Raw genomic sequence first — 26,518 nt, 5'->3', positions numbered from 1 at the left:
ATGAATTGTAAGGACCAAAATCTAAAGCACCCTAGTTTTTATTGTGTATATAGACAAATGACTTAGTCCATGATGAGGTTTTGATCAGTGCAGCTCCTAATGCGTTTTCAGTCCTTTTGATTGGGGTTATAGTGATAAAATCAAGACTTTTTCTCGACCAATTACCATTAATTTTCCATTTAAAACTAATTATTAATTTGTTGCAAAACAAAGTTTCCAATGTTTAGAGATCAGTGCCTTTTAAAACAAGTTTAATGCATGAAACTGTGTTTTCTTTCCGATCTTTCTAGTCTGTATGCTGATTAGAAGTCCACATGTACTGTGTTTTCTTCCTCATTTCCCACTGATTACTCGTCTAAAAAAAAGTTAAATGGATACATACGCTAGGAATATATAAAAGACCACACTACCTTTATTTATCATATATATATATATGCAAATCAAAATTAACAATAGTACAATAACGCTTTCGAAACATAAACCAGCATATAGAATTTTATTGATACGCTTATAGCTAACTAGCTAGCTGGATCAGAAGTTCATCATCGATCGTGTCAGTCGGCGACAGAAAAATAATTTTAGTACCAATCTAATGAATGATCAGCATTTCTAATTGGAAGATGTGGCCTCCTACATTGGAGAAAGTGTTGGAGTATCCTCCTCAAAATAAAGCAGGTGAACTAGTTTCACTTCCATTCTGCAATGATATATTGCACGATTCCCCTCCAGAAGATAAAGCCGCAGTAATTCCTTGATTATTGATCTGCATGGCTGCTTTGTTGCACTGGCTTAAGCTTGTGTGTTGCTGCAAATCCATTCGACCGCTTACGTCGTCTAAGTTCCAGAGCTTATAAAACCCTTCTTCTCCTAATAAATCTGACCAAAATTCCACACTTGCTTGGTGCATCAATTTTGGTAAGCAATATTTGTCTTCCTCCATATTTTCTTGCCATGTTGCTTGTGTTTCATGGATATCAATATTATTCATATTGCTTATTATTCCTTGGCTGCAGGCTTCCCAATGATGGTGTGGTGTAGTGGCTCTTGCTTTCATGTTTTGATCTTCCTCTAATTGTTGTTGTTTTGCTTTTAGAATCTCTGCTTTTCGTTTCTCTTGCTTCTGAGTGCATTTCTCTTTCTTTTTGAAATGGGTTCTCCAGAAGTTTTTTATCTCATTGTCGGTTCTGCCTGGCAAGTATCTTGCAATGGTGGACCATCTGTAAATTCATATAACAATTCACATTAGAAATAAAAGATATTGTGTACTTTTGATAATTATTTAATCGAGAGAGAGAGAGAGAGAGAGAGAGAGAGAGGGAGAGAGAGAGAGCATTAGTTAGCTAGGGTATTATTACTTACTTGTTACCCCATAAAGCATGCAATTCAATGATGATGCCTTCCTCCTGAGGTGTTATATGCCCTTTCTTCAGTCCTGGCCTCAGATAATTCACCCATCTGAGTCTGCAACTTTTCCCATTCCTGTTCAGACCTGAAAATAGTATTTTTGTTAAAGAAGAAAAAACCCTAAGTGAGCATGCATGCATGTCTAAGATTATCAGTTAATCCGAAATTAAAGCTCTCATAAACAATATATCACATTTAAATAATTAGAACTGGTGTAAAAAAAGTAGTTAAAAAGCAGTCAACAGACTAGTTAACTTGATTGATTACCTGTAGACCTAGGCACAGAACTCCATCTTCCATCCCCATGTAAGGTGACATATTCACTGAGCAGCTTATCCTCCTCAGGAGTCCAAGGACCTTTCCTCCATCCTTGTTCTCCAACACCACCCCAACCCATCATAGCTACCATCTTTAAGTTCGCACTTTGATCTCTTTCAACTCAACTCAATAAGTAGTACTTGTTTGTTTTCTTCGTATTCTATCGCACACTGGTTATAGCACAATGCATGGCTAGGTTAACTTCCTCTTATATATACACATAATACATGGCATATATCCTCCCTCTGAATCAGTGACTTGAATATTTAATTTGTTTGGTTTAATGCATTTTGATGATCTCAGTCAATATCTTTGAATCGAATCTCTGCTTCTGTCTCTCTCCACATCATAAAATCGAATTGACCCTTCCCTCTACAAACCTGAGTACACGTGTTGAGACATGGGTCTCAACCAGCTCAACACCTTTTTCCAATCACAGCAGAACAGCTGGCTCGTCAAACCCTACTCCGCATATTATATGACATCACCACCAATATTCCTTGTAGCCACAAAGCTACATTTCGATAAAATAAAATTAAAAAAAAAAAAAAAAAACACACAAAGCCACATTGTATAACTTTTCTGTCATTGTTATTTAAGATTAATGAAGAAGTTTCTTAATAAAGAAATGGGTAATGCTAGGGAGACTAAATTTGCAAACTAAATGATATGTCACAAATTAGAATAAGCATGTTATATTAACGTGTAAGTAATAAATCAATCATCAACTTCCATGTCCTTTAGTTTTCAAAACTTTATCCACAAATTTAATCTCCCTAACATTACTCTAAAGAAATTAAGCATAAAATCTTAACTAAGCCGAAATGAGTTAGTGGGTTGTTGATGTCTCCTTGGACAGTGGCTTGTATCCAACTAGGGTTTAACATCTGTGATAAAAGTATTTGCATACTTAATCAGCATTAATATTGTTAATGGTTAATGACCTCTATTTTTTTAAGCACGCAAAGAAGTTTCTAGGATGCTATTTAAGGTAATGGGGGGCATAAAGTATTGAAAGGAGAGGGGATTGATGAGTCACCTATCCTACACCTGGCCTTTGAACTTTGTTTAAGTAACTTATTTGGAAAGTTGAGAAGTGCTTAATTGGCTTAGCTCATTTGTTTATGCATTCTATGCCTAATATAGGTAATGATGTACATAGAAACTATATATTAGTGCTAATCTTTGAAAAGATTACATAAGATAAGAGTTTCAAGATCTTGTCATGCTTAAAGATTCACTGTATAAAATCCTCGATTTGATGGGATCGAAGAAAAGAAAATAGTTTACAAAAGCTTTTGCTCCTCCTTACCCCTTTGAGTACTATTACTTCAGCAATGACCTCGAAACCCTACTTTATGTTGGACAAAACTGGGAACTATCCCTATCAATCTAACCCATACATATCTAAACATTTTTGTCCATCAATTAACATTTAAAATTAATTGAACCTCCTTCATCTATATATATTATACGATATTATTTCTGCTTAATTAAGTGGATGTCAATATATATATGGCTTCTCGAACGATCTAGCTAATTACAATTTACACCATGAATTTCATTTGGGGTAGCTAGGGTTTTTTTTGCAGATTTTATATCGTAGGGAGCATAATCATAGAAAAAGGCTTTAGAATTAGTTAGTGATTAGGTAGGTAGTGTAGCACACTTTGAACCATATAATGTTCCTAGCTAATAAGTGACATTTCTTTATTGTTAAATTTGAACGACGTAGAATAATCATGAATTCAACAGTTAAGATCCACTGCAATATGGAGGATTACCATCAACAGTGGATGCTTAAATCCATGTCTGTCGGCAGTACAACAAATAGAAAATTTGAGAAAACCCTCAAAGCCTACTCTTCGTCTTTCTATTGGGAGTAATATCAGATTTCATAAATCTGATATTATAAGTTTAGAAATGATAAGATGCATGGCTTATAAGAAAATTGTCGAGAGAATTTCTTATTGGAGATGCAAATGCATTCAAATGAACATTTTGCATTTTTGGTTAGCAGAAAAATTCTCTAATGGACGAGATGTAAAATAAAAAAATTCTCTGATGGACGAGATGTAAAATAAATATTTTGGTCGAAAAAAAAATTGTAAATAAACATGTAATTTTACATTTTTTAGAGGTGAATCCCGCCAGTTAGAGAGGGAAGATATATGTTTAGGTATGGTGAGGTTAATGTCACCCAAATTGGTGGTGTTGGTAGAAAGAAGCTCACCAGAATTTGAGCCATTTAGTGGACAAGTCGATTGAGGGCTTGTAATGCAATGTTTGATTCATTGGAGGCCATCTTTGGGGGCATACTATCATCATCAAGTGAGGAAAGATATGTTTTGGAGGAAATGTTTGGGCTTGGGAGGGTGTGGAAAGAGGGGAGAGGCGTGAGATGCCCGGTGGGTCGGCGGGTGGTTAGGTTTTGTGGAGTTGGATTCAAGCCTGTGCTTGTTAATTGGGCTCTATACTTTTCCTTCTGTTGTTACCTTCCGTTTTCCGGTTTTTATTTTTTTTTATTTTCAAATTTTTTATTTAAACAAATGATATTATTTACACTAAGTGGAGGGGGTGGGCTTAACCTTACAATGAGCTAGAAATAATATGTTCAAATTCTTCTTTGACGAGAATCAAATCTAACACTTTTCACTTTACAAATGAAGAGGAAGACAACTAGACTATATTAGAAATATATATAGATATATACAGATTAAGAACCCATATAATCATATAAAAACCCGTAACCAAATAATATTCATAGTTTTTCGTTACATATAAAAATTTCCATTACCATATTAGCAATCTCTCTCACTTCCGCGAACAATCTCTTAAAAAATGTTTTTGTTTCCAATTTTTATTTGGAGCCCCGGATTGGGAGTTACCCGACACCCCACCCAGTCTGCGCACTATCTCCATAACTTCCTGTTCATGTTAGCGAAAACCCACCGTTATTTTCTGAAGTGTACCGGGTGAGATTTAGGGTTTAAGCCGAAAAAGGAGAAAAAGAAAGGTTTCAATTTATCCGAAAAATCATAACTTTTATCGCGATTAGCAGGAAAAGATAGGGTTTTCAAATTAATAAGCATATTTGTTGTCTGCATATAAAAAGTCTTCAGTTTGATGCTAGTTGCACAAACTCTCAGACTCCCTGCACAAATTCGCAGACTCCACCCACAGCTTCCATAGAAGAAGAAGAAGAAGGGGAAGAGAAAGCCTCCTGCTTTTTACAGTTCTGCGTTTGTTCGGGGAAGGAAGAGATTCGGGGGTGGTTTTTGTTTGCATGAAAGTGAAGGAACATGACGACCGATCTCAGTGATTATGCCATCATTAAGGAAGGAGAGGCTGAGATTCTCATGCATGCTAAGAACCAAGTCTTTTACAATAAAACTCAGGTGCCAAAATCTTCTCTTTTTGTGATTTTTTGAATTGGGTTGTGAGGTTTGATGGGATTTTTAGATGAAATGTTTGTGGGGTTTTTTTTGTGTTTTGAGTTATTCTGAATTGGATGTTTGCTGGCTCAGTGTTAGTTGTTCAAAAGTTGGGATTGGCTGCTGGGGAAATAGTGTAGCAATAGGAAAGCTTAACGCTTAGAATTGAAGAATTTCGACATGCGAAAGGTTTTGTTTTCTTTTATTAGTAATCGTTGAGGAATGTGTGTGGTGGAGCCTTGTAGTGTAAAAGTTAGTTGTGTCTCGCATTTGGGTGGAGCATTTGTGCCAATCCATATGTTGAATTATGTATTGCTCAATTGGCTTATCATTTAGTATTTCTGCTTACGCTTTATATATGGAGCGCAAATTAAGTAAGGGCAGAACAGATAAACAAAGAGAGTATATTTGAAAGTTCAACCTAGATTGGATGTGCTTATAGACAAAGCAAGACTAGTTAACCTATAGATAAGCTTTAACTTGTCTACAGCCCTGTGGTCTTTGTTTTTGAAGAGTTAATCCCGTTTTGATTATGTTAGTAGCAATTTTCTTCGTATAGTAAATATTATGTAGGGGGTGCTTTTCAACATGGGTGATTGTTCAGTTTTTAGCATGAGTATGTGCTGGTGGCATTTATTCACTTCAGTTTGCTGGCTGACTTTTAGATTTTGTAATTTAGAGGGAATGTTGATTTTTTCAGTCTGTAATTATTAGGTTAACAACAGAGACATATCAGTTGCTGTTCTGAGGACATTCATAACCAAACGCAAGGAGGAGCATGAAGCAAGATCGTCCAAGAAAGCAAAACCTGCACCGAAGGAGTCTGACAAAGATGCTTCAAATTCTGTTGTAGAAGAAGTACCTAATGAGCCTGCTATTAATGAAGAAAAAACCAATGGAGATTGTGAAATGGCAGCAGAGATATCACAAGGTGAACCATGTAGCGTTTCAGAAAAACCAGACAAGGTCACTGAGGGAAAATGGCGTGGGGAACTGAAGCCACCAAGAGTTCTTGAGGTTTTTCATGAATTTTGATTCGATCAATTAATTAGTTTCTTTAGTCTTTGCTCTTTACTCTGGAAGATGTCAATTCACATTTCTGTTTTGTATCATTTTCGTTCACAGGCCCTGTCAGCTTCTGGTTTAAGAGCTCTTAGGTATGCTCGTGAAGTGGAAGGAATTGGTAAAGTTGTTGCTTTAGACAATGATAAAGGTAAGTTTTAGGTTGTCTCTAACTACTGCACTTAAATGTATATGGCCATTTTTTGTGTTAACCTTTTAAAGATTACTTTGTTTGTCCTGAAAAGAAATGAAGAACTAATGGGCATTTAGACCCAAATTAGATGAGATTATGGACTTCTAGTTTCTATTTAAATACATATTGATATACATAAGTTGTAGCTGCATATGGGCTTTTCTAATTACTTGTAAGCATCATAACAGTTATCACCAATGTTTGTCTTCCTTCAGGTGCAGTTGAAGCTTGTAGGAGAAATATCAAGTTCAATGGTTCAGTTGCATGTTCAAAGGTGGAATCACATCTTGCTGATGCTCGTGTGCATATGCTCACCCATCCAAAAGAATTTGATGTGGTATGCTTATGCTGTTTTATATTCATCACTGCAGATTAATTTCTTTGGGTGGATTCCTATTATTTTGACACTTCATAAGGCAGTAACATACTCTTTGCTGGTTATTGGTGTTTCAGGTTGATCTTGATCCTTATGGTTCTCCCTCTGTCTTCTTGGACTCTGCAGTTCAATCTGTTGTTGATGGAGGATTGCTAATGTGTACAGCAACTGATATGGCAGTGCTATGTGGTGGAAATGGGGAGGTTTGCTATTCAAAGTAAGCAGTAATATCTTTCTGCTGATATACTTTGATTGAAGCATTTTATTCTGATTCTTGGACTTACTTATCACGAACTGTTTTATGGATTAGATATGGTTCCTATCCTTTGAGAGGGAAGTATTGTCACGAAATGGCTTTGAGGATCCTCCTAGCTTGCATTGAGGTATTGTTATGTCCTTGATTATAGCTTTTAACTAGAACGTGCAAACCACTTGAAACTTGTTATTAACAATTTAGCCAGAAGGGAAGTAGAATTGATACTGCATTTGCCTTGGTAATATAGTTGTTGGCACGTCTTTTCTATGGCAACTATTTACAGCTTTATTGTGGGGTGTTTCGTTTGCATAATGATGATGTGGATAATAATTTTAGGTTTTCAATCAAGTTTAGATTGAAGGTAGATTGAACTTGAAGAGTACCCTTATTGGACCATAATTTATATTTCAGTTAATAAAAATTGTATATATTTCTATTTCAGTGCACGGATAATTTCTTCTTGATAAAATGCAGAGTCATGCAAATCGTTACAAACGGTACATTGTTCCTGTGCTATCTGTTCAGATGGACTTTTATGTTCGAGTTTTCGTCCGTATCTACTCGTATGTGACCTATTTCCTTTTAATTCACTTAATGTTATCTATCTAGGCTTCTTTCTTTTGCTGTTAACTGATAGTTCAAATAATTGGTTGCAGTTCTGCAAGTGCAATGAAGAACTCTCCCCTTAAGCTATCCTATGTTTATCAGTGCATTGGCTGCGATTCATTTCATCTTCAGCCTATTGGAAGGACAGTCACAAAGGTATGGTGCTGATATACTATACCTTGGGAGTTAGGTTGTGCTTATGTATTCATGACAAATATCATCTAAGAAATGTTCATTCTCTTGCTTTCCCTGAACTATATGTAAGTGTCGTCTAAATTTTATTTGTAACGAAGACTTTGAAAAGTTAAGTAGAGAGTTATGAGGGTTGATTCTTTGAAACTATCTTTTAGGAGAGTTAACCTCAATTGTAGGACACACATTGATCTTCATAGTTATTACTCTATTATTAGCAAACTTTGCCCCCTTGCAGAATATTTTCATGTGTATGTGTTGAGTATGTTTGACCACTTTTATTTTTACGGCTTTACCAAGAGTTATTTGTCTGTTGAAGTCTTGTAGCTTTAGATAATGGATTTATTTTCTCATCCTAGTTTGTATCAATTCTGATAAGGAATCCCTTTACATTTTCAGAATACCAGTGTAAGATATCTACCGGGTTTTGGTCCCGTTGTTCCTCAAGAATGCAGTGACTGTGGGAAGAAATTCAATATGGGTGGACCTATATGGTCTGCTCCTATCCATGATCAAGAATGGGTGACTTCCATACTATCTGATGTGAAATCTATGAAGGAGCGGTATCCCGCTTATGGTCGCATCTCTGCTGTACTAACAACAATTTCAGAGGTGTGCCCTATGTCTTAATATTTGTCCTAGTAGACAAAAATTAGATGTGCTTATGCAGTTTCACTGATGTGTCTGTATTGTTTGCAGGAACTGCCTGATGTTCCTTTGTTCTTGAGTCTGCACAACCTCTGTGCCACATTAAAGTGCACTTCCCCATCTGCTGTGATTTTCCGTTCTGCTGTGATCAATGCAGGGTATCGTATATCTGGAACTCACGTAAACCCATTGGGGTTGAAATCAGATGCTCCCATGGATGTCATTTGGGACATAATGCGCTGTTGGGTGAGCAGTCTCTTTCAGCTCTCATTTGTTTCTCGCATCATGCGTGTATTAATTTTTCAATAGTAGACAATCTTTTAAGATCCCTGCACGTAGATTCCTTCCTGCCCCCCTTTTAACAGTGTGGTTCTGTTGTTGCTTGCTCCGTCTCTACTCTGTAAATTATGTAGACTTTCTATGAGATTAGTGCTATTTACTATTTCGTTGCATTGGGTGTGTGATGGTATCTTATTGAGCCTTGATTTTGTGTAGGTGAAGAATCACCCGGTGAAACCTCAGCCAGCGGATCAGTCAGGAACCGTGATACTTGCCAAGGAACCCATCCTTCAAGTATGTTTCTCCCATTTTTGGATACGAATAATGATTTCCTTTTTCTTCTGATTATACTTTCCTTTTCTTCTTTTGGTATGTGCATGTAATTTCATGGACCAAATCAACCCATGTGTGAGTGCGCGTTTGAGAGGGCAGAGAGAGATATCTAACGTACCACTCTTTCTGACATTTTCTCTTTTGCAGGCTAACTTTGCTCGAGCTGTTGCGTCTCTTAGCAAGGCACAAACCAAGAAGGTAGCACGCTTCCTTCCAAATCCAGAAAGGCACTGGGGGCCAAAGCTTAGGGCAGGTCGTACAATCACCAGCAAACACATCTCTCTCTTGGGTCCGGAGGCTGTCAATGGACATCTTAACCATGAAGGTGGTGAGGAACATGATGCCAAGCGTCAAAAGATTGAAGATCAACCCACCCCGAATTGAAGAAATGAGTGGTTTTAAGTTTGTCGACCAAGTTGACCTTGAGCTCCATAATCCCAGTACTGAAACAACACACATAATCCTTCGTCATTTTTACTTGGAGACAGCGGGTGGAGAGAGCTAGGCTTCTTGCAACCATTAATTAAGCCATGAGCAACTGGAGCGGCAACTTTCTATTTAATTAGAAGCCAATTTTCAGCAACTTTTGAGTTTGATACACCATTTTTATTTATATTTGCATACCTTTTGAGTTTGTAAGCAATTTATCTTGGTCACATTGGCTTCAATTTTGATTCCATCCTTCAATTCTGTCTGATATTAAATAGTGCAGTTAAAGTTCCAGTTTCTTATCTCTTATGTTTGAGTTATTTCACATCAAACAATTCAAACATGAGTATATGGGCTCTTGGAGCTCCCTTGTTTATCATAGTTATTACTAGAAAATGTGCCCGCGCGTTGCTGCGGGACTTGAATGCATCACCTTGAACTGCATGAATAAGATACATTTTACCTAAATGAAGAGAGGGATAGATGAGTGGAACAGTTGATACGTACTTATTACATCAATTACTATGACTAAATGACGCGTCAATTCCATCATTATGCAATAAAAAAACATAGGGCTAACAAATATGATCAATCATTCTAACATTCTTCCTAGCTTATCCAATCTAAATGACAGAAATGGCTAATTTCGTTGACCAATTAACCGGATTAGCTAACACTTCCTGAAGAGAGATTCTTCATGCTTCACATCTCTTAACTGGAGCTGTAATAGAATTCTAGCATAGTATCCCAAATGCTATTGAATTGGATGACGAAAATGCCGAATTTCTAAATAGCTCATCATATACTTGTGATTTGTGAATGAAGATTTTGTATTCATGAATAACGATTAAATGCTTGACAATTATCGTGCTAAGTAATTATCAATCACATTTAAAATCCAGGCAGAAAAGCTTTAGAAAGATAAATAAAAAACCCATATAACTAAATAGGCTTTGAATATGCTATCAGGCCACATAATTATATACCTAAAAATGGCAACAAACCAGCTTCTTCCTCCCACGACCCGACTTTCTGAAATTTCCCAAGAAGATAAATCCATTAGCAATTGAGAGAAATTCGAGATATATATATATATATATATATAAATCAAGAAGCAGAGGAGCAGAATGTTCAAACCTAATTACACCAGAATCTCAAAACGACCGATGCCCCAGAAATAGCCAAGCCCTATTGCTTCTCCTCGTTCCCAGTTTGCTCTGAAATGGGGATGTGACTCAATAGTTTGATCTGGAATGGGAGTTTGACTTATAGGTTGATCTGCAATGGGAGTTTGAGTTATAGTTTGCTCTACAATGGGAGTTTGAATCTTGACCGAATAAAATTATTGATCAAATTCGTTCTATTTATTAATGCTTGTTCAGAGATATAATCATACCAAACAGAAAGACTCAATCCATTGCTAACATCAGCAACCCTAGTTTCCCACCAAAAGAACTTAGCTCAATAGATTTCTTAGGAAACAATTCTTAGTCGCAGCGAACCATGAACTATGCAACCGAAACAGAACCAGATTAAATAAAAGCACTTTGAGTAAAGAAAACAAAGTGAAATCTGTTTTCCATGCAAAGAATCTTTTGGCTCTCCTTTCAACACTTTTGATACGTTTTGTTTAAAATGGTTTCTGGAATCGGTCATCTCACAGGGTATTCTAACTCTCTTTTTCATTCATTTCACGCAAACCAATCATACATTTAAAATAGGGCTTGAGTAGCCTAATATAAACTACACAAAAAAAGATTTCGAACTTGGTTTAGCAGCTGAAAAGAATTTGTGCCTCCAAATACTAATGCTTACCCATAACCTAGAATTTAAAATTAGCATTTTGTGGCATTTGGATGTGAAAACTGAAGCGGCAGGTGGCAGCAGTGGTACCAAATTACAATTCTAAATCTAGTAACAGAATCCGGTTGATAATTAACCCAGAATATAAAATCTAAATAAGTTAGAGCAAAAATCACCTCTAATGTTTGCTTCTCTTGTACTTTGGTATTATGGGGTTGACTTGTAAACGGTAGATAAAGTCTTGAAAACCGAGAATGAAAAGCATTCTTTTAGTTAACCAAAAACCATTCATAAACAAAGTAAGACATGTAAACAAAAAATAAATCTTGGAAAGCAAACATAAACAAACTTCAATCACAATTACCTTAATACATATTTGGATACAAAGGAAAATTGAATTTATTAAATTTTGATATAAAGAACATTAACTAATGCAGGAAGAACATTTGTGCCTCAATGGTGTGAGAAGTACTCAAAACAAACTTTGTGATGTGCAAACAGAAAATGATCATGCTCTCCAACTTAATGCAGGAAAAACATTTGAATTCTTCCATGATATCCATGTTTTGCACATTTAAATATTTATATACCAATTGAGAATAACAATTTAAAGCCCCCACCCACCCCTTCTCCCCCACCCAAAAAATTCACCTAAAAATCACATTAACCGCCACAATTTAAGAATCCATATTACATTTTTCAACAAAAAAGAATCAGCCTTCAATTATTAGCCTAAATATTGATTTGCAAACACAATGTAGCAAAAGAGTTGTTCAATAGCTCATTTTGGATTATAGGAAGTCGATTCAAAGAACTGAAAAAGCATAAATGAAAATATTCAAGAACCAACCTTTTTTGGAAACCACTGGTTCTAGTCTTATGATCTTTGATTCATTTAGCAAGAACCAAATTAATCTGAAATAAAAAGAAGCCTGTTAGTTAAATCAACTCAGAATTCAAAACTAACATAGATTGACAGTGAAAAAAGGTATTCGCACACACATAATGCAAAACACACGTGTAATATACAATTGAGTAAGATACTTTGATGCCATGTGGATCATTAACTGATCCCTTAAGCCACAATTTTATTTGAATTAATGTACTAAAGATTAATGCTATGTACATTGAAAATGTCGAGTAGATTGTTATATCAAAAGATTTGACCACACAGGTAGGCCATGCGGCTTTGGATCGATATTAGTACTCTTACATGCAAAAAATTATGAAATATTGATTGTTTTATTAATAACGTTAATGAAGATTCTTGTTTTTGGCGTGTGTCAATAAATATTGTTTTGTTACATCATTTTATTACTTAACATTATTAGTTAAATTTAAATACATAATGTTATGATGTGAGGATTATTTTGAATTTAAATCATGGATCTCTGCTCTAATCTGTGCAAACACATCATACACATTTTAAAACAAACAATAACAATAACAAAAGAACCAACAGAGTGATGGCATAAAAATCTCAAGCATGTGGCATCATCTGCCAATGAACAAAAATCAGATGTATCATGTATTGTAGAGGAATAGATAACTGAGAATTCCATTCACAAAGTCACCACCACGACAACAAAGAATAGAAGCATGAATAAAAACATGCAAAACACATACAAATTGTTTTTTGCATAGAGGTTGTAACACTGAAAAAGTAGCAGAGCAGGAGGAAAAAGAGAAATGGAGAGCAAGGTGGTAGCCAAAAGAGAAAATCAGAGTTATTAATATCTTCTTAGCTCTCCTAATTTAATAATTTAGACTCAAAATAAATTCTGTCAGATGTCTTTCTGAATCCATGTTTTGAGAAAGATGGTATTGTCCAAGAAGAGCGGGACTTTTCCTTTCTAAAAAAAGGAAGCCAACAGCAATCATGAATAAAAGTGGGTAGAGAATATAAAATTCTACTTGTCTTTTCTTGTGGCTTTGGTGGGTTTGGCAAATGGCAGCAGAAAAGCAAGAAATCATCAAATTGGACTCGAACTTACCAATTTTTTTATTCAAATAAACAAAAAAAAGGAGTTGGAATCAAACTAACCTCCGTTTTCTATATGCAGCAAACTGCATCTTGTTTTTGCCTTCGCTAGCAACATACCGTTGGCTCTGTACACACCAAAAAACACAGTAAACATCTCATTCATTACTAATAACCATTTCAATTAATTAATTATTTAGACAAATTTTTCAACGATTCCAAAGCTCAGATAAAATCTGCAGGAGAAAATTGAGATTATATGCAATTGTATGTCAAATAACTGAAAAATACCATATATCCAATATTAAGTGCATACACCTATAAACTAATCTTTATATATACTTTAAAATAATACAGATTAATGTAATCTAAAACATTGAAAACATTATCATACAATTAAAGAATAACGACGCAGAAAATTTTCTTTGCATTATTTTCAGATAACTTTTCAGGCAACAACCATTTCTTTTATCCCATTTATCCAACACCACCCGCATTTCAAACAAAAAGGAAGAGTTTAATAACTAATAATTTCAGGCACTTTCCAATTCTCAGCTATGATAAAGGCCATGGATAATTTATTGTGTCCATTTTCCTGCCAACTTAAGTGGCCAGAAACTGAAAATTTCTTATCAAATGTGTTAATGCTGCAATATATAGGATGACGAAGAAAATTCCAGTGAAGATTGGTTGAGGAAATTGACAGTGTCACTACTCGCCTTTGGAAAGATGTCTTTTCTGGAAACCATTTCAAAGTGTTTAGGATCCGAAAACTCGTAATCGATTATAGTGTGCCTAAAATCAAAAAATGACCTTCACAAAAACTAACTCAAAAACCCTAAATCCCTAAACCAGAAATTCACATAATAAAAAAAAACCCTAATTCACAAATTACCTAGTGTTTTCGACAGCGGTGATGTGGCGGCGGTGGTCGCGACGGCAGTGATGGGGTTACAATAGTGAATCGTGATGGTCTGAGCTGCATAACGGCGATCGCACGAAACCACAACCACCTTCTCAAATTCTGAAATATCCATCAAAACAGAATGAGAGGAAATCAAATTTGAAAAACAAAAATATAAACTCCACTGATACAAATAAGAAATACAGAGAGTTACGAAACACGTAGCACGGTTTAGACAACCAATCTGATTTAACCACAAAATGTAATAGCAACCTATTACAATAACATTTATGGCCATTCTATATTGTGAGCACCCCCTTCCTAAACTATGTATATAGACATTTTTAGCTTGAACGATAACAATAATGTAAAAAAAATAAAAAAAGCAATCCTCGGTTTTAACCAAATTTTTTAACCACATACATCGAGTAGGACACAATGGTGGTTCATAATTATAGACTGAAATGCACAATTACTGAGTTGAATTGCAACAATATTGATTAGTTATTGGTAGTGGAGTAAACTCACTGTTCTCTGTCCGGGGATAATTCGAGAGACAGAAGCTAATTTCGGAGTTCGTTCTTCTACATGTGAATACCGGATTAGTGTGGTTTCATCCTGTTAAAGATACGAAAAATGAAGCCATTCAAGCGGTTAGGATATCTAGTAATGATCGTGGAGATGCATAGTAGGAAGAAGATGTAAGATAAAAAACTTATTAGTATGAAATGAATCCAATATCCTAATGTAAAGGAAATTACTCACAGTAGAAATTCTGAATGGACAAAGTTTTGGCTTCCCTTTCCAGCTATACTTGATTAACTGGGAACCTTTTTTTTAATGCAATCAGTGACTTCATGAGAGAGAGAGAGAGGAATATTAACCATACCAAACATCATTTGGTGGATTCTACTCACATAAAATCACTTCAAAAAGTGGTGGCCATTCTAACAAAACGAACTCAATTAACCCAACATCTTAGTAAGTTATAAATCAGAAATATTAAAGGATACAGAGCAGATTAATGCATAGCAGTTATGTATGCAAGGAATACATAATGGTTTTTTCTTACACTCTTTGCATCGAACTTGAGCCATTTGGTTAACTAATGACATAAACATAAATTTTTATACCACATTCACAACAAATGACAACATAAACATAGAACACCAGTTCTGTATGCATACCAGATCAATTATGTTATAAATCACAACATTGACAACAAATGACATAAACATAGAATTTACAAATTACTTACTTTTCAACTCCAGGAAACTGATTTTTGGCTTAATTTTGTCAGTGTCGAATACTTACAATGGGCTTTCCAGTGACAACAGCTGGTGAGTGACCATTAAATTTGGAGTACTCATCCAACATCCATGCCATGGTCTGAACATTGGTGCCCATATCGGGTGCGGGAACATCAGTATGAGTTCCAATGAGGTCATGGATTTTCTGAGCGAAGACGTGATCAGACGCTCCAACTTGCTCAAACTTAAGTCCCTGGGGGTGCATCCGATTCCACCCTCGGCTCCACCATATGGAATGTCGGCCACATCAGTCTTCCATGTCATGAGTTGAGCCAGGGCATTCACTTCATCCGGATCAACCTTTAAGAAAACAAACCAACAACAAATTTGATACAGAATCCCTCAACATAAGACATACACTTCGCTAAGCCCCTTGGGATTTTATCCCCTGTGATATGATCCATATTAGCCTGCTTCTTCGTCGAAACCGACTTCACAAACACCTTCTTCTTCTGTTTTCAAATTTTCAGAAAGACAACAATCAACTACGTTTCCAAGAAAATTAATCAAAAAAAAAAAAAAAAACCTCTTTGATTCAGTTTTCTCAACAACCAAACAGAACCTAAAAATTTCAAGCTTACAATTTTGAAGCGAGCCATGGATAGCGTTTGCAATTTCAGCTCCGTAGCTTTGTGATTAATACTGCAAAAAATTATACACATTTAGAGTAGAAAAAGAGTGAATTTATGCTAGGGATTCGTCGGATAATTAAAACTAAATGAAAAATTAAACAAAATTACCTTTGGGCGTTTAGGGTTTTGGGGGAGCTCTGTCTTTGCATGAGGTTTTAGACGAAGGAAGGTGATGACTGAACGCGCGAGGCAAATTAGGTTTGTTTATTAGGCGCATCCGAACCGTCTAAACATACTAAGGAAATCAAGATGCATCCAAAACACAAACAGTCAAACTGGAATGTGCATGGAGAAGCAGAAGAAGAAAAAGAAGATGAAGAGGGGGTAGTCGATAGCTTACCCGACACTGGTCGTGGTCGGAGTTGACAGAAATCAACGAAGCCCTGTGCGATTTCATCGTTGTGAGCTGTGAGAGAGAATACGATCGTCACATCATGATTTTATCACCTGAAGGTCGACTCTTCCAAGTCAGAAACAGAAAAATTAAAATTCAGGAACAATAAACTAACAAAAACAAATTACAGAAGAGGAAACAATCAAATTACCTCAACAAAAATCAATGATTATTCCATGAGTGCTGATTCTATAGGTTCTAAAGGGGGAAGGTTTTTTTTATTTGAGATGGATGATGTTCGATCTGGGGATTTTAGGTGAGCAGATTGAAACTGAGGGAGAGAGAAAGAGAATGATGAAGAGAATGGGATCTGAGGGAGAGAGAAATAGGGGAGGAAGAGAATGGTACCCTGCCTTTCCACGATCATCAACACGCGGCGTCAAAATCAGTGGCAGAGAGAGACAGTGGCAGCTTCGTAAATAAACTGAAATGTGGTCCAAAACACTGTTTATTTCTACAGTGCAATTTTGCCAGCTTCTTTAGACTAAAGTAATTGAACGAAGAGGAGCCGGCGGAAGATAAAAACTTAGATGCAATCGAGCGTATATGAATGCCAAATTATAAATTGACTCAACAGTAATTCCATTTGGACACGTAAAAGTAAAATTGACATTTCCTATCGAGATGGTAAAAAGCTTGACAATGAACAACTACGTACTTTTATTGCACTAAGCTCATTGGAGAACGTTAAATAAAAATTACATCTGCCGATATGTAACTGAAAGCGATGACCAAACTGGCTCAGGAGGAGGGTAAAAAACAAAAGATTAGATTCACTAAACTAACGATAGATATAACTCCCGGAAGGTACAGTAAAAATATAAAGAGCAAAATGCAGTTAAATCAACTTTTTATCTTCTATTTTTTTTCACTCGGCCTTGCCGTTGGCCAGTTTGGATCCAGGTCCATTAGGGTTGAGCTCATCCCAAGCTTCAATCCATGTTACCATGGCGTCGGCGAGCTTGTCGAAGTAGGGATCCACCTTGCTGAGCTTCTCCTTGACCTGCTTGGAGAGCTCAATGTAGCATGCTTGCACGGTGGTGCAGTCTTTGGGAAGGACAGCAGATTGGAAGAATGGGATAATCTCTTCCTGCCAGAAGATGCCTTTGTACTCCTTCCTCAGGTTCACAAATGGGTTGCTGGCTTTGCTGTGGTAGATATATGGCAGCCCTGTCTTCACTCCAAGCCCCAAATGATCTGTTATCACCTGAAATTTTCATGATAATACATACTGTTAATCTTCAGTATCAAGTACGACACATTGTTCTGACCAACTGACCTAACCGATATATGCAACATAATATAGTATTCACATGAAAGAAAGAACAATGGAAGAATTAGAAGACATATGGGCATATTGTATGGTTAAAACAAGAGAAGAAAGGGAACCTTGGTGCACCAGCCAGCCCACATATCGTCGTAGCGTCCAATTGGCTGACCGTCACCCATAAGTCCGAAGTACATAGCAGGGCCGATGAGGTCACGGTCGAAAGCCAAGTTCATCCCACACATTGGGAACAATGTGCCCTTTGGGATTGTCAGAACAGCATCCACAAACCTAGTGAAAGCGTAAGCATATAATGTTAGGAACATATATTGCACGATGCGTACAATGCAAGATAGGTTTTTTTTTTAGGGAGTGTCTACCTTGTGTTTCTCTCAAGTGGCTTCACAAGCTGTGTTGGTGCATCATAATCCGGGATATTGAGCCAGAGACCGTGAGAGACAGCGGTCGGAACACCCTCACGGAGACTGAAAGGGTATCCACGAACAAAATCCGCACCTTCTCTGAAGGGTTCATACAGCGTGTTGAAGAAAAATGGGGTCGATGGTGCAAGGAGGTTCTTGATGTGTTGCTCCAGTGCATTGATTGGTTTGCCAGATGGGTCTGTTGCAACCTAGAAGTATATACACACAGAAAATCATGATAACTTAAAAATAAGCCAACAATTTCAGAGTTGTAGTACAAACAAATTGAAATTAAGTGCTTCAGAATTGGGAGGGGAAAGGACAGAAGTAAGTTGTACATAAAACAAATGCATATGCTATATCTATATCTAGGAACAAAACAAACAAATATAGTGATGGAAGAAGTCCAACAGAGAAGTTAAACAAGTTCAGTGTAAAAATATTTTCCAAATTTAAAATAGTGGGATGGATGGGATCTTGGGAAGGAGGGATTTTCATGCAACAAAGATGTCTATGCAGTGGCGGCTTTCTAAATTAATCACACATTGATATGTATGAAAGTTTAAAGGCATGACAATGTGAAATTAGTTTGGACACTAAACACACAGTAATGTGTGAAAAGTTAAAAAATATGATAGTGTGTGAGTAGTGTGAGATAACGACATAGTGTCATTGCATGCAAGTTTCTCTGTATAAGGAGAGACATATTGTTATTGAAATTGATTTAAAATAGGGATTTACCTACACACAAATCCTACTGTGGTGATGTGCAGTTTCATGTGTTTAACTTTGCATGCATAACAAATTAACATTATTCAATCCAGATCAAACTAGATGCCATCAGTGCTATTTACATACAATCTCTAACAAATTAAGGACTCTTATTTCATTTTATATGGGACTTTACATGTATTAGGCAATAGTCATATAATTAAAATATACAAAATCAACAGTTAAACATGGGCGGATCCGTGATACCATTAAGACTTATATCTGTAGGAAAGAAAATGGACGAATGCGGTTTTACAAAGGAACCCTAAACTCTTAATCCAACGGCCATATGATTTTAGATTTGGATGATTTTTTGTAGACAAGATCTTTAAGAAAGACTTAAAAAATAAACAATGCGGATCATTGAGATACGTTACGAAATGAGCTCCACAAAGTGTAAAAAAATAATATCACGATCAATTAAAGAAAGGAAAAATCGATAGAGACAGAAGAACGTGCCGCATGAATTATTCAGTCATCCATATTTTACGCAAAACCATGAAATACAAGATCAAATAAAACCAAGATCCAGACTTTAAAAACTCATAAAAAAAAATCAAAATCCAAAAACAAAACAAAGATTGGAAAAATCTAGAAAAATAAGAAAAGGAGAAGCCATACAAAGCAGTCATCGTCGATGGTGAATATGTACTTCTTCTTGGAGACCATGTATCCGAAGCATCGGCAGGCAGAGTCCTTGAACGAAATGCAGGACGACCTCGGACCCAGAATCTTGTTAATGTCGTTGCGGTTATAGAGCTCGTAGTCGTAGCCGTCCGGGACTTTGATGGTCTTCGACGGATCACCGTCCTGGACGATGATGAGGTGGTAGGGCTGCAAGAACGGCCTCCACATCTCCAGGAAGTCGAGGTTTCTGATGGTGGGGATCACAATATCGAGCTCATCCGTCAAAAGGGGTGTCGCGGAAGCCATTGGATGATCGAAAGGCGCAAGGTTCACAGAGAGAGAGGGGGAGGGGGAGGAGTGAGAGGCGTTTGAAGGAGGAGAGGGAGTTTGAATAGGAATATAAAAGAAGGGGGACGTGGTGGCACGTGAGGAGGCGGAGGAAACGGCACGAGTGTGGGTAGGGAGGAAACGTGTACGAGATTTAAAGGTGTAAGAGAATTGTTCAACTCTTACAAAAGCAAGCTGGGATTGAGAACTGCAATTGCAAAAGGACCAGATTTTGATTTTATGAGTGTTTAAAAAGACTCGATTTTAGCCTTTTGGATTCTAATTCTAGTCATCCATTTTGAACCTTCCACGTGTTGTTTACGAATAGTTTATGGTATTCGATACGAGATTTTTTTAGTATGATCACTGCGCTATCACGTGTTGTTTACTATTAGTATAGTTTTGGATTGAGGGAAGAAAAACTTCAATGTGGCAGTGAGTCCCTTCTTTGACCTCATTCTTTCTACAAACACACAAAAATATACAATTCTAATATTTTGGTTAATCTGACACTACTCGTGTTAACATGATACATAACACCTTTATTGGCTTAGTCTACATGACCAACCACGAGACATCCCTATTGAAGATTGTTTCTTAGTTTCAGACGTATACTTTGTCATTCACACATATTATAACATGTGGATTAGTAGCAAACGTAATTGTGTGACTGTCATACTCAAAATTCTCTCTATTTTTTGTCATTGCATTAGCAGTATTTCAAACTTATAATACATTGTTTGAGAAGGTTAAAAGTTACGACAGGTTTTGAAATTTCTTAGTAAACTCGATGACTGAGAGTCGATATATCCCCACAAAACATTTATCAGCTTTTCAAATTGGTAAAAAGGTGGCTTCTGCGTTGCTTTGAACGTTTAGGATATATTGGTTGCTTTCATGCACAAATTTGCAAGGACGATGATAAATAGGCGCGAAGGGGAACTGTACTAATTGTGGGACTTGGTTTTTGACATGACACATGAATATGCTTTGGTCCACAAGTGAGACATCACATAACTCCTTTTTGGTCATTAGAAACATAATATAACATGTAGATCGCGCTTTATTGCAGTGACGGAAAATAATAATGCCTATACAGTTTGGTGCAGGTTAGATTCAAATAAATTTATCTTCCCCTTCACATTTAACAATTAAACTCTCAAACGCTATCATTTGTAAAATAACATAATATAACTTGCATTAATTACGAGTGTATTACCGTAAATTAATTGAGAATGTATAAGTTAAAGGTTAATTATGGCAACCACTCTTCAACTTATACTCATTTTTTATTTTGGTCATTCAATTGAGTTCTTATATTTTTATGCTTTTTCCATGTAACTTCCCATTTTAATCCTCCGATGCTACGATTTCGTGACTTTCGTTACAAGTTGACCAGCCTCTAACGTAAACTGAAAAAAATAAAAGAACCCAAATTAACTACAAGTGCTAAAACCATTGAACAAAGGAGGAGCAATTGTTGAGTACAGACAATCTGGACGGTAAAAAGAACAAATAAACAATAGATTCGGAGACGAGAAAAGTTTTTCTAGCATGCATCAATGTAAAGTACATTAGAATCTATGGCCTTCAGATTCTTCATTGTTGAATTCTTGGACAGACATATAGCTCTCTATTCACATAAACCACGTCGGACAGCAGTGCATGATAGAATATTTGAGGATACAAAAAGCGTGTGGGATTAGAAAGTTACACAATTAGTAGCGTAGGGGTTCGAGTTTTTCTTTGCGTCCAATTCAATTCACCTTAATTCCTGCAATTCATTTCGGGAGGCTTAATCTTCATATTAAGCAACCTAATAAGCTTCAAGAAGCTTTTACGTTTTTCTTCATCCATCAATACTCAATCGAGTTTTTGAATGACCAAGCACAAAACCCATATGGTCTAGGATTTAACTTGGGTACAACTTGGCCCATTAAACAATGGACATCTTCATTGCTTAGCGATTAAATAAATTTTGGTTTAACCGTTTTTTCAGTGCTTCTATTAGGTTTGCAAACAATATCTTGTTAAGTTCTTAACCGGTGAATCAATATTGACCTAATTCGTTAACAGATTCTTCACGGGTGACTCGATAAAGATTTGTTTTGTTAACAGGTTGTCTCGGAATCTGGTAATTTCGAGTCATCTTGTGTCGAGTTAAATGAGTTATGCAAGAAATTACCATGACTAATTTGCAATGCAAAAATTATAATATCCAACAAAAGGAAAATGCTCAAATTCCATCAGTTTTTCTAATATGTTAGCACCTTATCATACATCATATTTCTCTCACATGCCCTATATACTATTTTCTCTATTTTTTCCATGTACATATATTAGTCAATAAGATGAAACCCTAAGGTGCAGTCCATTCGGTGCCTCTACTCTCGGAAATTTCATCAGCTTGTCTCCCCCAACTTCTTCCCACCTGCAAGCAAATAAATATTACAATCTTATCTTTAATAGTAAACAACATGTCTTTTACCTTAGGTAAAAAATCAGATCAAAAGCTACCTGTATCTAGTTACAAAGTAGTGGAGGAAAGTTGAAATTTCTGCCATTCCCAGCTCCTTTCCTGGACATAGCCTAGTGCCCCCTCCAAATATAAAGAAATAGTTTGAAGACTCCAAGCTCTTGTCCTGCATTTTGCATTCAAACCCGGTTTAGAAATTCCGAGTTTCAAATTTCAAGTTTATTTCCATCGACGAAGCTGAGGAGTCAGACAGAAATACAAAGAGTTTCACTAACCAGCCATCTCCAAGGATTGAAGGTTAATGGTTCCGGATACAGAAAGGAGTCATAATTAATCTCTCTTGTATACACATAAATTCTCCACCCTTTTGGAATCAAATATCCTGTTTAAACATACAAAAAAAAATTGTTATAAATCTTTTAAATAACATTAAAAGACGAACTCAAGCCAACAAGACTCTCTGCTTTGTGGGGTCAATAGAAACGTCTAACCTTGAAAATGTAAGATATATTTTCCTTACCATTTAGTTCCATATCTTGAGTCGTTTTCCTCAATACCCCATTCACAATGGTAGCTAATCTTGAGGTCTCAAATATAGCCTGCAGGGTGAAAACATAACATGAAAGATATTAACAAACCAGAGCAAATGGTAAATCCAAATTTTTCAAGGGTGGGAAATTTCTTACCGCACGAGTAAACTTCATAGATTTCAAGTCGTTCCAGTCAATTGGGTCCTCTGCTTTTTTCTTTTCTCTAATTGCCAAATGCTCTTTCTACAAAATGTGCAGTTAAAACGTCAGAAACCGAACTCCGAAGCTAAGCAAGTTTGGGCGAGACTACTACCAAAAGCCAAAACAAACCATAAACTTACTCTGAGTTCTTCAAGCACTTTGGGATGATCATGGAGGTACTTGACAGCCATCATGGAAGTAGTGGAAACGGTCTCATAACCCGAATACAAAATCGTGACGACCATATCGATTATTTCTTCGTCACTGAGTTTGTGTTTGTTTTCATCACTTGTCAGTAAGCAGCCAAGCATGTCTTTCTGGACTTCTTTGGAAGCCCTTCTCTCTTCTATGAGTTTTTCCAACATGCTTACAATATTCTTCCTTGCCTGCATATAAAATGGTTCGCCAGTCTCAATTGCTGGACCTTCCACAACAACGTCCATTGGAGATTTTGGTCACAAGAAAATAAATCAGATGCATACCTGAAAACCGCGGCAATAATTCGTGCCAGGAAGATCAATAGGCAATGAAAGGGTGCCTAGCACAAGCTTGAAGAACTCTGTCTTGAATGCTGGAGTAATTGAGCTTGATTCAATGCCTGCAATCTGCTTCAGAGATGATAATAGTGCCATCTGTACAAAACAGTTGAAGAAAAACTGATTAGACCGGTGATCAACAAAGGAATAGTATCAGAACATGTTTACTATCCGAAATCAGCGAGGAAAAACACAAGTACTCCGCAATCAGAGTCAAACGAACTGCAGTTCGACTCTGATTACGGATTACATGAAAGATGGGATGTTGTTACACAAACCTCTTTGGTTTTTTCTTGAATGTTGATAACTTGGTTGTCCCAGCCAGCGAGGTGGGATGTCATGAACTCATCAATTTTGGGCAAAATCTGGTCTCTGATCACGGTTGGGTTAATGAGGGCAAGCAATGCGCCTCTCATGTACTTGTGAGTGGAGCCATGGACTGCGGCAATGTTGCATTTTCCCAAAATATCCAACATGGATTGTGGGTAGCCAGGAACCAACCCTTTGGCTTCATTCATTAGGATGTATCTGTTCACCTCTGGATCCATGGATACCACTGTAGGGCACCCCAATATGTGGGATTTGAAGAAACTCCCATACCTGGCAAAAAAATAAATCAATCATACAAAAATGTTTTGCCAATTTAATTTACGAAAAATGATACACACGACTTTTCACCCGTTATACACATGTTTAATCATGACTGTTGTTTCCGTTTTACTCAAAAAACCAACTAAACTTTAACAGAGGAGAACCCAAAAAAATATAATAATATACTCACCTTGCTCTCTGGTTTTTCAGGAAGTTTGGGCCTTGTTTGAGAAACTCAGTGGTTTCACCAAAGACTGGCCAGCCCATTGTGCCTGGAGGGAGGCCCTTCTTTCTGTATCTAACTTCATTCCATCTGAGAAGAGCAGAGCAGATGCAGACCAAACAGAGGAAAGAGATAAGCACTATCATGAAGACAGCCATTGATGCTCTGCTCTCCTCCTAGAAGCTGCAAGGAACCCTAGACAGAGAGAGCATTCAATGGTATGCGCATGCTCTAGTTTTGTGGTGTAGCCAAAAGTGTTTCATATATATATATAGGAACAGACCTCTCCCAAGTCTCAACTACCATACGAGAGAGAGAGAGAGAGAGAGAGAGAGACCATATTATAGGCCAATCCATGCACCCTATACAAAGTGAGGGACCTTATCTATGACCTCGAGCAGTAACAGCTCACTTGAATGACTAAAAAGTGTTTAGTTCTTTCACAAAGATGAGTCAAGTGTTGTTATTGATCTCTTCACGTGCATATATCATGAAGAAAGTTGAGAATTTATCGTAAAATTATTTGGCAACGTGAGAAATGCTAAAGGAGGCTCCCTTAAAAGTTGGACTCTCTATTAATTCTCTATTACTTCATGTTTTTTTTCATAATATTTTATAATCTTTGTACATAAATTAATATTAAACTATAAGATGACAAAGAGTCATATTGAGAAACTTCCCTTTACATTTCTCTTTGCAACAAAAACTAAATCAATCGAGAGTTGATAAAAATTGTGTGTCCACTTATTTATGATCAAATATGAATCCACTCTTATAAATTAAAGCAGTTTAAAATATCGTGTGTTAAAAAATAAAAATAAAATCACTCTTTCCAAAACTTTTAACTTATCTTACCGCACGACCCACAAAAAGATTTGAATTTCCAAGCCAAAGCAATTGAATAAACAATGATTTGCTCAAAAGTGAAAAAAAGTTTTTAACTATCGTATTCATAAACTAGTTTAGACTTCGAAGGAAGGATGCTGTGGAAAATTTACTGCTGTAATATTTAATTTCGAGGGTACAAGATTTCAAGAAATGAACTGGGGTAACTCTTAACTCCAAGTAGTAAGTTTGAAAGGCACATGCAGACCACCCTCTAGGGCCTAAAAGAAAAGTGAATCCCTTTCACATGTTCGTCAACAAGATCTGGCAATGGAATTGCAAAAACCAGAAGAAGACACAGGAGCTTGGTGACCATGTGAATAAGAGAGAGAGAGAGAGAGAGAGAGAGAGAGAGAGCATGTATTCTTTTGGTTCCCTTCTAACTGCTAGTCTGAAAATTGGACTGCCCCTTGTTCTAGTTTGAAACTGTGGGCTGATTTAATCTCAAACACCTTCAAGGGAATATATATAGAGTTCCAAATAATCTCAAAATACCATAAATCTTGCCTCGTCCATGAGTATGAATTAACATATTCCCTAACTCTGACTGACAATCAGATTTTGAATCTGAATCATTAACCGAGCTGATATTTATCTAAATTTGTGATACATTTAGAGTATGACAGTATGAGTATCCATCGTGTCTAAATTATCGTTATCATATAATGAAAGCATTCACCTTCTTGCTTCAGTGATAGATAAAAAAAAGGGCCACAAACATTTAACATCCCACCCACCATCGTTAGCTATGTTTAAATGCCGTCATTAGTAGGGAATCTTCACCATTAACAATCTGGTTAAGAAGCATATGCAGACTGAGCACAAGAACATCGATCCATATATTGTAACATTGTTTTCAATCATAATTTACAGTACAGAATCTGCAGATTATATGCATCACGAGCACTCCTTTTTCCTTATCTTTTGGTCGATGGATAACGATATATGCGAGCGTTCTTTAAAGTATTTAATGGTAGCCATTAATTATCTTTGCAAGATCTAATACCATAGATGGTACATTGGTTGGTGAGAAGAAGATTGTCCTTTGCTATTAAAGATGGAATCAGACTTCGAAGTATGATGAAGTATATACCTTTACGTGTTCTCA

The 26,518-nt window shown here is 36.5% G+C and overlaps 5 protein-coding genes and 1 long non-coding RNA gene across 22 annotated transcripts; 1 reads left to right on the top strand and 5 right to left on the bottom strand.

Moving 5' to 3' along the window:
* Positions 1 to 442: 442 nt before the first annotated feature.
* LOC103962772 (MYB-like transcription factor EOBII) lies at positions 443 to 2,437 on the bottom strand. Its single transcript, XM_048578669.1, has 3 exons — positions 1,672 to 2,437; positions 1,360 to 1,489; positions 443 to 1,217 (listed from the first exon to the last, which is right to left on the bottom strand). Exons 1-3 carry the CDS (start codon positions 1,811 to 1,813, stop codon positions 662 to 664), a joined length of 828 nt encoding a protein of 275 aa, XP_048434626.1. The 5' UTR covers positions 1,814 to 2,437; the 3' UTR covers positions 443 to 661.
* Positions 2,438 to 4,576: 2,139 nt separating this feature from the next.
* Positions 4,577 to 9,832, top strand: LOC103962738 (probable tRNA (guanine(26)-N(2))-dimethyltransferase 2). Its single transcript, XM_009375504.3, has 12 exons — positions 4,577 to 5,120; positions 5,871 to 6,173; positions 6,282 to 6,369; positions 6,627 to 6,748; positions 6,865 to 7,004; positions 7,098 to 7,170; positions 7,518 to 7,606; positions 7,700 to 7,805; positions 8,241 to 8,453; positions 8,541 to 8,735; positions 8,985 to 9,062; positions 9,249 to 9,832. Exons 1-12 carry the CDS (start codon positions 5,025 to 5,027, stop codon positions 9,483 to 9,485), a joined length of 1,740 nt encoding a protein of 579 aa, XP_009373779.2. The 5' UTR covers positions 4,577 to 5,024; the 3' UTR covers positions 9,486 to 9,832.
* A 518-nt stretch (positions 9,833 to 10,350) lies between these two features.
* LOC108865496 lies at positions 10,351 to 11,577 on the bottom strand. Its single transcript, XR_001951285.2, has 3 exons — positions 11,510 to 11,577; positions 10,668 to 10,808; positions 10,351 to 10,562 (listed from the first exon to the last, which is right to left on the bottom strand). It is a non-coding gene; the product is annotated as an uncharacterized LOC108865496 (long non-coding RNA).
* Positions 11,578 to 12,191: 614 nt separating this feature from the next.
* On the bottom strand, positions 12,192 to 17,037 carry LOC103926583 (glutamate dehydrogenase-like). Of its 17 annotated transcripts, XR_007256239.1 has the most exons (11): positions 16,903 to 16,998; positions 16,706 to 16,825; positions 16,501 to 16,607; positions 16,269 to 16,395; positions 16,110 to 16,170; positions 15,533 to 15,980; positions 14,984 to 15,048; positions 14,747 to 14,836; positions 14,210 to 14,338; positions 13,378 to 13,442; positions 12,192 to 12,248 (listed from the first exon to the last, which is right to left on the bottom strand). XR_007256239.1 is itself a non-coding variant. In XM_048579038.1 (5 exons), exons 3-5 carry the CDS (start codon positions 16,307 to 16,309, stop codon positions 15,529 to 15,531), a joined length of 402 nt encoding a protein of 133 aa, XP_048434995.1. In that variant the 5' UTR covers positions 16,310 to 16,395; positions 16,501 to 16,607; positions 16,706 to 17,037; the 3' UTR covers positions 15,152 to 15,528. The 17 variants fall into 17 exon arrangements, 1 of the variants encoding a protein (XP_048434995.1); XR_007256250.1 differs by having other exon boundaries at positions 15,533 to 15,828; positions 16,269 to 16,336; positions 16,706 to 17,032; XR_007256237.1 differs by having other exon boundaries at positions 16,706 to 17,031.
* A 153-nt stretch (positions 17,038 to 17,190) lies between these two features.
* On the bottom strand, positions 17,191 to 20,273 carry LOC103926584 (probable UDP-arabinopyranose mutase 1). Its single transcript, XM_048579037.1, has 4 exons — positions 19,636 to 20,273; positions 18,202 to 18,452; positions 17,944 to 18,112; positions 17,191 to 17,761 (listed from the first exon to the last, which is right to left on the bottom strand). The coding sequence occupies exons 1-4, from the start codon at positions 19,945 to 19,947 to the stop codon at positions 17,423 to 17,425; spliced, it is 1,071 nt and encodes a 356-aa protein (XP_048434994.1). The 5' UTR covers positions 19,948 to 20,273; the 3' UTR covers positions 17,191 to 17,422.
* Positions 20,274 to 22,185: 1,912 nt separating this feature from the next.
* LOC103962743 (cytochrome P450 85A1) lies at positions 22,186 to 24,827 on the bottom strand. Its single transcript, XM_009375511.3, has 9 exons — positions 24,493 to 24,827; positions 23,990 to 24,311; positions 23,658 to 23,807; positions 23,316 to 23,561; positions 23,131 to 23,217; positions 22,965 to 23,043; positions 22,720 to 22,826; positions 22,486 to 22,610; positions 22,186 to 22,399 (listed from the first exon to the last, which is right to left on the bottom strand). Exons 1-9 carry the CDS (start codon positions 24,681 to 24,683, stop codon positions 22,312 to 22,314), a joined length of 1,395 nt encoding a protein of 464 aa, XP_009373786.2. The 5' UTR covers positions 24,684 to 24,827; the 3' UTR covers positions 22,186 to 22,311.
* Between the last annotated feature and the right edge of the window lie 1,691 nt (positions 24,828 to 26,518).

The sequence above is a fragment of a genome, unplaced genomic scaffold (assembly GCF_019419815.1).
Source record: "Pyrus x bretschneideri cultivar Hongxiangsu unplaced genomic scaffold, Pyrus_bretschneideri_v1 Contig13, whole genome shotgun sequence".
NCBI lineage: Eukaryota > Viridiplantae > Streptophyta > Magnoliopsida > Rosales > Rosaceae > Pyrus > Pyrus x bretschneideri.
Note: the sequence above shows the minus strand (reverse complement) of the source record. Positions and strands in the feature narration are given on the sequence as shown.